We start from the raw sequence: 12,019 nt of genomic DNA, 5'->3' as shown, positions 1-12,019 counted from the left end.
TTACAATAATAATTTTAATTCCAGAAAAATGGCTAAATAGCGGAGAGCCTATTCTAACGCATAATAAAACATATTTGATTTTAATAAAACAATTTTGAGATTAATTACATAATACTCATATGTATGACATCGCTTTTAGCTTTTTAATTTGTAATTTATGAAAAATAATGTACTTTGTCACCACATGCTAATAATTTATTCAAATGATTTAGAGAACAAGTGGGTTTTGAGTTTCTTCCGAAACATCACTTTACTCTCACAGTTTCGGACCCCTGCTGAGAGAGCATTCCATACCGTAGGGCCTGCGACCAAAAATGCGCGTTCGCCGAATTTAGTGCGCTGTTTGCGTAGAGGTATAATAACTTTTCTTTTCGACGTAGATGTAGCTGATCTGAGCTAAGCGTAAGACGTCTGTCAGCTAGTTCATCTGGAATGCAGAGTTCCCTTAGATATTCTGGAGCAGAGTTGTGCAGTGACTTCGACAAACGGAGTTTGTATTTTATTTTTATTTTATTTAACTTTTCGTACATAATGTTATTTGTACATTGGCGGGCTTATTGCCAAATGGCATTTTTTTCCAACCAACCTATAAAATAATAGTTTTATTTTCATAATTCAAGTTACAGAACATATTCAAAACCTTGTGTGGAAAACGTAGTCAGTGTAATTCCCGAAGCAGTGGAGTGATATAACTGAACTTGGAGATTCCAAAAATAAGTTTCGCCGCGGCATTCAATACAGACTGTAGGCGAGTCATTTTTTTCATTGGTAGACCTGCGTAGATACCATTACAATAATCGACGCTAGACACCACAAACGCATTTATTTGTTGATTTTCTCCGTCATAAGAGAGTAGGTACTACAGTTCGTGTGGCCCCCCAAACCATCGAGCCACTCTACTTCGCACCAAGGAGCTGTAAAGAGTTCTCAGTATGGAAATAAGGTTGGGGCAGAGTGGGGTTCGAACCTCGGAGCTCTGATCCGTGAGTCCGCAACCTAGCCACGGGACCGCGACCGATTCTTATTAATAAAATAAAATTAAACGTAACTTAGATAAATATTTCTCATATGGATTTGGTATCACGGATATTGCTGTTAAGTAATTATAACTAATACCGACTTGTAAGCAAACCCGTTATCTCTATCACCTGCTGATTGGATTAACACCTGGTGATATAAAGTTTTGAATCACCAGAGCATTGCGCACAGGTGCATGCGCATACAGCACAGCTTAAATGTCAAATAATAGTCACTCGTTCACCACCCACATACTAACGTTAGACAAGTTTCTACCATATTCATTATTTAGGCACCGCGGCACCTTAATCAAATACTAAAAGATTCGTCCGAAAAAATAGAATATTCGTTAAGGCTGTAGTCTGGTAAAACGAACGCAAAATTAGGAAATCATACGATTTTGCCATTTTAAAACGAATGTTTTTTTTAAATGTTTTCTTGACATTTGGCTTGCCAACCGCCGCGCCGGCTAAATGCAATAATAGCGCGATAAGTAAAAAATAAATAAATAAAAATAGCCTTCTTGGAATATTTTCCAAATTTACACCGGTGAAATTCAAATATGTGATTGCGCAGCAGGATTATACGTCGCGAAACGTAAATATTTTTTAATTTAATATTAGGTGTTCACGGATGTTGCATCGTGATCGCGAATACAATAAACAACCATGGTGAAAAATTGTTATCACGTCGCTTATTAGGACGTTGATAGTTATTTGTGATTGAACAACTTATCCAAAAAATCCCTATTTTAAACAACACACAAATCCTACATTTTTTTCCCGAAATTCCTTGGACTTCATAGAATCAAAATTTCTCAAAATCAACCACATAATTCTACTACTACTACCACCACACACGTCTATCCTGGCATACATTCCTTGGTTTTTCCACATTCATACATCTTGTCATACATGCCCTTCAGTTCTGTCTGCTTTTGACATGACCAGACTAAAGATTTTGGTTTATCTGATCATGCCACGTCTTCCTCGGTCGTCCTCGTCTCACGTCACCGTTCATTTTTGCCATATATACTTGTTTTACCATTCTTTCGTCGTCCATTCGTTCTACGTGACCAAACTATCCAGAGACCCTTTCTTAATCTTATCAATTATACTTGGCTCAGATTTACACTCTCGCCTGATTTCATCATTCTAATCAAAATATATCGTAAAATGTTTTCTGGACACAGAAACTCGAGCAAATAAACATTGCATTTGCTTCAGTATGACCATTCAGTCTGAATATTAAAAGATGGTATTATAAGGAAGATTTTTTGTAACCACAAGATTTTTTCCAATGTTTTTGTTTGCATGTCCGCGTGACGCGACACGCGAGGCGAGTGGCAGACGCAGTCTTCTCTGCGGGAGATGTTCCCAAATAGATAAAGTGGACGATGATTCAGAATATTTCTTAATTCCCCGACTATCCGCTTGCGGTTTGTGGTGCAGAATACTCAACGATTGAACCAAACGGGTTTTGGACTGCCTACTTACTGCCTATTGCCGACATGACTCACCGTCAACACTTACCAGACATAATCCTTAGCGAGTAACATAATGAGAAAGCTAAACTAGGGTTAATATATTTCGCTTGGGTCTCATCGGGACGTTCTGGAATGGGGAGATATAGTAATCTATAATACCAAGATTTTGGAGCGCATAAAATAACATGCACCGAGCAACTATTTAAGAGTTAGGCAACACAGACCATTTGTTCTTCCCGAATGCAGGACAAATTCACTGCTAATGATGCCTGTGGGGAGAATTGATTGGTCTGTTGAACAGCCGACGGAGGTGGATCTTTTCCATGCTGGGATTACCACTTTTAGGCTCTTCCTCTCTAACCATGTGTCGTAATGTGTATTAGTGACTTCGTCTTTGTTTACTATTGTTTTTTATGGATATATGTTGGACCTAATAATCTATTGTGTTTTTTTAAAACACTTTTTTGTAATTGCCTAATATTATGATATATACATTTAAATAAATGAAAAATATAAAAAATAACGAAAGCAATTTTATAATGATTTAAAAAAATCGATAATAGAAATATTTTTTTAAAATTTGATGTGATGTTTACTTGACGGCCATAACTTTGGATGACTTAAAATTAACCTCATACTGCAATATTGATTCTACAGTCACTGGCAGCAGACGACATTTTTTATCGATCTTTTGCACTGGGCGACATCAATGATATACTTTTTCACTATGGCTTTATGAGCAAAAATTGAAAATAAATACTGGCATAATTTCAAAAATTGACAAAAAGACAAAAAAAAACACTTCTTTCATAGAATCTATGGAATCTATCGAATCTATCGAGGTAAGTTCAGCTATGGAGTTCTTTAGATACATAAAAAAAAGGTGAAAGCATTTCCCACCGAATCTTCTCATTCGTAGTATGTACGGCCGTGGAAGATTTTTTTTAATTAACAGTGTCTCCGCACGGTAAGTTTAAATCGGGACATTATAGGTTTCATCGGGACGTCGGTCGGGACAGAGGGCTTAATAAAGGTGACAGTCCCGATATATCGGAACGGATGGCAATCCTAAGCTAAGCGGTTAACAGTTAGAATTTGTGAAAAATCGTTTTTTTTTATTATTTCGTAATGTACATAATATATATAAGTACACCCACACAGAAATTTTCAAGTCAATCCGGCGATTATTTGCAAAGTAACAGGCATATTTGTAAAGACGTGTCAGGGCCTCGATTATGATGGGAAGATAAAGACGTCATACCTTCACCTTGACGGTATAGTTGAAGATAAATTACCTCTAGCGATTATAAAGATATACTACCGGCCCCCCACCTTCAAGTTTTGGGTAGGTACATCGATATGAAACAAGGGTAGTACGTCACGGTACACATATCTACGCTCTAAAATGACATAGCTTCAGTTATTATATTTTTTCCATCTGTTTTACTATCTTTCCGCATGTATGTATCGATTATTAAAGGAGCAGGATTTGTAGTCGATCGGTAGATACATACAGACGATCGTTAAGCGTACCGCATAGGTGATTTTCAAAAGTCATACGAAATTCATGTTCAAGCGAGCATTTTTGCTTGAATTGGGATTAATTGGAGTTTATAATCGCTTTAAAGTGAGCACTTTTTATTACAGAAGCCTATTTAAACTATAAATGAGAACTATTTTAAATGTTAATGACGTAAAGAACGCGGACTAATTGTTTGCGGTCATTCCATTGGCTTGTTTCGATCATATGATCGATATTATCGCTGAATTAGCGGACATTCATTCTTCACGTAGCAAGGATAAATATTTTTTGTATTAACATTTGGCATAGTTATACAAATTTTACTTTCCAAATCGAGTGTGAAAATGTCAATTTGAAGATTTAAAAAAATACGAATTAATCATCAAAAAAAATAAAAAGATATATCAAGTCTTGTGTCCTATGTCGACTAGTGTGACATCACAGCCACAGAAGAGTTAAACTCTTTTGCGGTGAAAATTACATAGTAAGTGTTTCATTTTAAATAAATTCATATAGAACCTACCTATATTTTAATAAATATTATTATTCTCTATACCACGTTAAGCTGTTGTAAATAGTAACTCCAGGGCTGGTATTCCAAACGAAATTATAGCGCGCTATAATGCATATTTAGTACGTAAAAACGCGCTATACCGGGCTATAATTTTGTTTGGAATACCAGCCCTGGGTGGTATCCTGAACCACTCTCATGGCACGAGAGTGGTTAAGGATACCACCCCTGAGAGTACTTACAATGTGGATTTTAAGAAAAACAAATAGAAGCTTAAAATGTTGAAAAATAAAATAACAATAAAACACGTTTTCATAAAACAGGGGTAGCATTTTAGTTATTCATAATACCGAGTAGTTAGGTTTATAAAATGTATTATTATAATGTGCGGGGTTGTTCCACCTACTGCAGGTCATTGCACCAGATAACGGGGTGTGTAGTATTGTGGTCCACCCACCCTACCTCGCGGGTGCGCGGTACCGTGCGGTGCGCGACAGCGACAGGGTGTGTTGGGGTACCCGCTACCCACACCCGCCCCGTATCGCCCACCGCCGGCTACCCCGTACTAGCACAGCGTGTCGTCAACAAACTATTACAGTTTAGAGTTGACGGCAAAATTAAATGCGACGTCGCATCATATTAAATTTCTTAAAGTACTCCAACATAAGGGTCGTATTACATATTATACGGGAGGTGATGTTTTGCTTTAACAGAATTATATAGAAAAGGGAATTATTAAACAGTACGTCGCCATAAGCGGCGGCTTTCCCTTATGTCCATCGGGTCAATGACCCCCAAAAATTTTCTACTAATAAAAAAAATACACTTAAAATACATCATAAAGAAAGTATAAAATATAATTCAATTCGGTTTAATAATATGTTTAAACAATCATTCATTCAAATAAATAAGAACTTATAAAATATTCATGATTCTATAGATGTTATCTGGAATACTATTAAGGACGTGCGCCGTCAAATATTCATGTTATATCGAATGCGCGGGTCATTTCTGTAACTGTCCCAAAGCTAATGTCTTATCTCTAGATTTTCTCATGAGAAAGAAAGAGATGAAACGTCCCGTGCGTACATGAACATCGGAACATTTCGCCCAAAATTAATTCGAACGCGGGCATTGTCCCGGTAGAGATAACAATGAGAAATAAGGAAGATAAGAATAAGATTGATAATAATAATAATATCATATTGGCATTGGTCTAGACTGGAAGAGATACGATGGTAAATGAATTCCTATGTATTTGACATACCTTAACTTAAAAAGGACGAATTCTTAATGGAACGGATTAACATAAGTTTTTATTTTCTCGTCCTTTTTTACAAAATTGAAATGAGCTTTGTGAATTAATATTATTATAGTATAATATATTGTTACTTGCATGTGTCCGATTTCCTAGTATTTGTTAGGGTCCTGTTTCGTATGCACTAAACTCATATTGACTCGTAAAATTTAAATCCTTTACATTTTTAGTAATTCGTTTGTGTTTTAAAAGGTAAATGTACTAGTAATTTTTATTTGTAGAATTACGATAGCGACAGTTGACAGTGAAATATATTTTTCGACGCTAAAGCGAATTCAGACCTTTTAAGAAACTCTAAAGCGCACTCGCTATGTTGGGTATTTTGTAAATGTGAGTAACACATTATAAAAATCTATATAGACAGATATATTCATGTATTTTTACGAAGAAAGAAATTGTATGAAAAATTATTGTGAAATACACATGTTCCTATTTAGTAAAAACAAAAGACCCTCCCATTTTCACCCCTTCCACCACTGGTCGCCATATTTTTCTTTTTAAATGTCTGAACTTTAGAATATTCCGTCTTTTGCTTGTAGTAACATAAACCTAAAACTCCGCAAGCAACTTGCCAAGACATAATAAATAAAATAAAATAAATAAAATAAATAATATGTATGGAGCATATTGATGTACGGTTGTGAGACATGGTGCCTTACCAAAAGAGATAAACAAAAGACAAGAGGTCTTTGAGATGTGGTGCTACAGAAGAATATTAGGAATTTCCCGGAGACCACATCACTAATGACGAGGTTTTCAGTAGAATCGAAGAAGGGAGGCACCTAATCAAAACCATCGCAGAGAGACGAGCCCAACGAATCGGCCACACTGTGCGCCACGAGGGTCTTCTGGATGACAGAATAGAGGGAATGGCTGAGGGGACATATCACAGAATGCGAGGATTTGAACTGCGCCTCATTTGTTGAGCTGAAGAGGGCTACAGAGAATAGAGAGCAGTGGAGGACGAGATGCGGGACTTTGCTGCAAACCAATCCCCAGGATTGAGACTGCGAAGAAGAGAACACGATGTTACAGGGCTAGAGGCCTTAAGCTGGACTGATTCGTCTTAAGAATCGAATGCGACTTATGTGAATTGACGAGTGACAGTATTCTTGAACCACCCGTGCAAACGAAGTCGATCGAAACCGGTCGAATTTATCTCGAGCGCCCCAAAGCACTCGACATTGACAATCGAATGCGGCATCGTACCTTTAGCTGTCAAACTATCTTCGTATAAAACGTTCGCCATTCATTTTGAATGACGAGTATTTAATTTTAACTAATATATCTATACATATTACTAATCTCTTCTGAAATGAAACATGATTTTAAAATTAGCTTATCCTTCGTCGATGTCAAAATACATATTTAAGATAATATAATGTATAATAAATCAATAATAAGCTTTTAAAAATCCATTTAATAAGTATGACTGCGTTACATAATTCGTATAACAATGTATGTCAATGCGTGTTTTATCGAGCGAAATGTTGCTGTCATAAAAAACGCATAATATACACAAAATACCCAAAAAAGCAAGTTTGACTAGAAAAAATATACACGGTTTTTCAGGGCCAGACCGCGAAATTTCAGAGGAATATTCCTCATGGCAAGCTTTAAAAAAAAGTTATGATCTCAAAATGGAGTAAATCATTAATTTCTCGGACTAGCATCCCTTCCGCAAACCCCTACCCCTCCCCGACAAAAAAAAATGCGATAAAAGAGTATTTGGCGAACGGAGCAATACGCACCAGACGCGGACAAGGGAAGCGGCTGGGTAGGAGAGGGCTAGGGGTTTGTGGAGGGACTGCTTGTCCGAGAAATTAAGGATTTACTACATTTTGAGATTACTTTTTTTTTTAATGACTTTTTGGAAAAAAATATTAGGATTTTTTTTAAAGCTTACTATGAGGAATGTTCCTCGGAAGTTTCGCGGTCTGGCCCTGAAAAACCTGTATAGTGGAATAAAATTTAAGTTTAAAAGTGACACAAGGCAGTTGTATTAACAAAGCTTAAGCTAAATAACACGTTCAATTGTTGCGTTTTCGTCGAAATGGACAAAAGAGTTCGTACGAAAAAGTAAAAAAAAACAACACATTTTGACAAAAACGAAATAGTTATTAAACTTTTATGCAACTGTCTCAAAATAGGCATATTTAGTCAAATATCTACAAAAAACATAAATATTATGATGGTTTGTTTTCCCACGAGTTTTTGTTGCGCTAGTGTTGCGTGATTCTAACTTACGCTTCACTGGAAATGGCTACGGTTTATTGCGTATATATGTTTGTCTGAATATTAATCTCGCCTTTTTCATATAATAGACGCCATTGATGATAATAAAACAAAAGAGTAAGATTTATGTTTTCTTTATTAAGTAGGCCTAAGTAAGCTATTGGCATTTTACAATTTAGTCAAAAATTATTAATTACCATATTACAACAAATATGAAGAACGTTTTAGAGAAGGTAATATAGAAGTATAGGCATCTACAGGGCTTATGACCTGTCATTGGCTGTTTAAGTAGCCACTTTACACACTGTGTAACATTTACCATTCCGCCCGATTCGTGTTACGTGTGACTAATGAATTCAAAAACATAGGCACTTTGAGTTGATGTATACTTCTTTAGTGAGAAGTCAGTTAGAGTACAACTCGACAATTTGACTCCTTACTACAATTGTCATCAAAATTCTCTGGAAAGGGTCCAAAAAAAATTCTTAAGATACATAAATTTTAAACTTGGAATTAGTCATGAATTTTTAAATTACGATTTTTTATAAAAACATTAAATTTGCTTAAACTTAACGATAGAAGAAAATTATAGACCTGTTAAATTTGTAGACCTGTTAAATTTGTATAAAATTGTGCATTCTATATGGGATTGCCCAGAACTTTTGTCACTCGTCAACTTCAGGGTGCCTGGAAGGACAACTAGGCGGGTGCCACCGTTTTGCAGTAGTAACTCACGCACAGTGTATGATTGTAATGCCGTATTGAGCCGACTTCATGAACTCGGCAATAGTTGTTCCCACATATCGGATATATTTAATGTGGGGTATTGTTCTTATAGAACAAACCTTATAAACTTTTTCAAAGATGAGCAGTAATCATATTTAATGTAGTTACTTCATATATGATTTTCTGTTTTTTTTATTTTTATATATATTTTTATTATAAACCTTATTATGTTTAAAATTTGATTTACTTTTTATATTAATTTTTAAAGTTCTCGTATACTTTTTATTTCAAACTTTTGTTTTATTTAAACTTTTTTTTTTTTTTAAATATTATGTTATATAATTTTTAGGCTTGATTATTGTTCCTTAGTTTTGAGTGCAAATATGTAGTTTAAAAAATATCAAACCTTATATGTTTATATTATAAATTTGTAAAAGGCAATTATGCCGTGTATGTTAATAAATAATAATAATAAATAATATTTAAACATCTATGCCTAGACTTTTTTTTTCTTTTATAGATTGTATTACGTATATATAATTTTGAATTGATTTCCATACCTTGTACGAGTATTATGTTTATTTTGTAATTTTTCACACCCTTTAAATTTGAATTGTATCATAATTTCTATTCTGCTTTTGGAAATAATGTTATGGTTTAAAATATAAAAAACGTCTGTAAATAAATATCGTTATCTGAATGTCCCTAAATTAGTTTTTTACAAAAAACTCCTTGGGAATATTATATAAAATTATGTATATTATATTTTCAATTAAAATTTTCAAAAACACATCCAGTTTTTGAATAGTTTTTCAATTAGAATCGTGCATTTTTTCGAAAAAACATCCTGAATAAAGTAAATTATTAATTACCTTCGGGATAAGCTTGTTTTTTCTGGATGACATCAATGAACATTGTCGTCAGATTGTAGAGATGTTGCATCCCCTTCGGACAGAACTCCGTCGTAGAATCGTAGCTGGCGTTGAGACGAGGCTCCGTGTACCTGATCTCGGATGTCTCCAAAACGTCGGACAGAGCTTTCTCCAAATTCTCACTGATGCCTATCATCTTCTTCGTGAAGGATCCTTGCGCAAACTGCACGTCGAATCCGAACGCCGAAACAAGCACGAAGGCAGCCATTATAGCCAGCCTTCCGTTCCTTCCCGGTACTCCGTTAGGATACATTTTTCAAACAATGATCACTTTTGCTCAATAAACACTTAAAATGCCTTAAAAACAAACAAACGTATATTTAACTGTATCGTTATTTTCACGCTATTTTAGTCGTTCGTCTGCTTCTTTGTTATCAATGTAAATAAAAAATAAAAAGAGTAAATACGCACTCGCGAGCACCAAGGTCAGAAGCGATTATTTTAATTATACTATTTATTTACATTTGAAATGAAAATAACTAAATTATTTTACGATTAACTCGAAGATGTGACCTGTCAAGCGACATTGTTTAGCGTTGTTCGACAATGTTCACCGGCGCAAAATGTCACTGCTCCGTTGTAACTTCTAACCAACACCCAAACATATGTAACTAGCGTGAATTTGTTTTTCTTGCATATGCTTATCAAACAACTTAAAAATCACATTGTCCCAGCCATTCGTGGCATATTTACTGTGATCTTTGGTGGAGTTTCTGTGAAGTATACGGACACAACGCAGATTTGTGTGAAAATGGCCGTCAAGCGGACGGACGCACGACCTACCCGCCCGACGTCTCTCAGCGCACTGCGTTCCAGTTTCCAGTGGATCCTTCAATTAACCAGTTATGTTTATTTTTACAGATGTGTTCAACATTTCTGTATCTTGGGTCTAAAAAAGCCAATGTCGGATAAAATTTTTTTTTGGCCTACATTTTGTAGAAGGTTGATGTGAATGATAACACACATATTAAAAAAAAATACACACGCATTAATATGTGGTAGTTTTTTTATTTATTTATTGACAATAGTTTCAAACACCTAAAACAGTTTATGATAAATTATAACGTTACAAAATGATTGTAAAATTACCCTGCCGAAATGTTGTGATTTACGATATTGGCCTTTTTAGACCCAAGCCACAGATTTTAGCCTACCTAGTGGCTTAGTGTGAATTACTTCGTTAATCGCCTATATCCATCCGAAAACTTTGATAAAAGGGTAGTACAAGTGGATTTTATTCGGTTTCGTGTCAGTGAAGTAAACTTCAAAAGAGCCAGTTATTTTTTTCCATGGATTCTCCCACTGACAGCGAAAGCTACGTAATAGCAGCGCTCTCCGTTGACGGGTCTTCCAACAAATTCTATAAATATAATTACAACACTTACTCGTTTTAAGTACGCAAAATAATGTTCATTTTCACAGGCGTATTTTACGAGTAAAATATTCGCCACTATAATGGAGTACATTAAAAGAGGTTAGTTGAGCAGCTGCAGTCGAACAGAAGACAGACCGTAAATTTTTCGATTTCATTTTTTTATCATCATCATACCCCGTCATCAACATCATATTTTATTGTAGTATCAGCGCTATTATATTTTAGTTTTGTAATTTTTAAATTATTCCACCTGTGACGCTACAAGTTCTAATCGGTGAGTTTTGCTGATTGGTGGGTGGATTCCCAGAATCTGGAAATCTATTACAACACTCTATTATCAGTCGATTCGGGTTTCGTAGGTCGTAGCTCATTTTTATTCAAAGTAATATTTTTTTTTCTTTATTTTCGAGATATTTCGCCGTACAATTAATTGCTCTAATTTTTACCGCGTGTAAGAAATCTATTTTTATATCCAATTTCCCAAGGTAATGAACTTCCTCATTGTTTACCCGTCGTTTTTTAAAGTAAACAACAATATTTTGAGTTTGTCTAAATTTTTGTAGACGTGTCCTGGCGTGCCTAGGCAGTTATTCAAATCACCGTATTACAACAGAGATGGGAAAAAAAATAGAGAAAGGAAAGTGGCCACTTAATCCAGCCACCAGTTAAGCTCTGAATATGCTTAGACTTCCATTTTCTCTTCTTCAAAAAGTTACTCATCTTTGTTGTAATATGTTTAATGATATAAGGTTAAAGTTATATCATTAAAATGTTTTTTTTTTGAGCATTAATTATTTATTTTTTAAATGTTGTTAGAATCTTTTTTTGGTTTGCTACACCTGTCTCTCTACTTTTATCTCTATCTCAATATGTCCATCTCTGTCACACCGTACAACT

The 12,019-nt window shown here is 35.1% G+C and overlaps 1 protein-coding gene across 7 annotated transcripts in view; it reads right to left on the bottom strand.

The window, feature by feature from the left end:
* LOC148281617 (prominin-like protein) overlaps positions 1–10,556 on the bottom strand; it is a 192,185-nt gene extending 181,629 nt beyond the window's left edge. For all 7 annotated transcript variants that reach the window (XM_088226445.1, XM_088226442.1, XM_088226443.1 and 4 more), the window contains exon 1: positions 9,688–10,556. In XM_088226445.1, the coding sequence (XP_088082571.1) occupies positions 9,688–10,000 (313 nt within the window). In that variant the 5' untranslated portion in view covers positions 10,001–10,556. The remainder of the gene's footprint in view (positions 1–9,687) is intronic.
* Between the last annotated feature and the right edge of the window lie 1,463 nt (positions 10,557–12,019).

Source organism: Micrasema longulum, unplaced genomic scaffold (assembly GCF_059751315.1).
Source record: "Micrasema longulum isolate JH-2025_06_02 unplaced genomic scaffold, ASM5975131v1 h1tg000431l, whole genome shotgun sequence".
Lineage (NCBI taxonomy): Eukaryota > Metazoa > Arthropoda > Insecta > Trichoptera > Brachycentridae > Micrasema > Micrasema longulum.
This window is presented reverse-complemented; position numbering and strand designations above follow the sequence as displayed.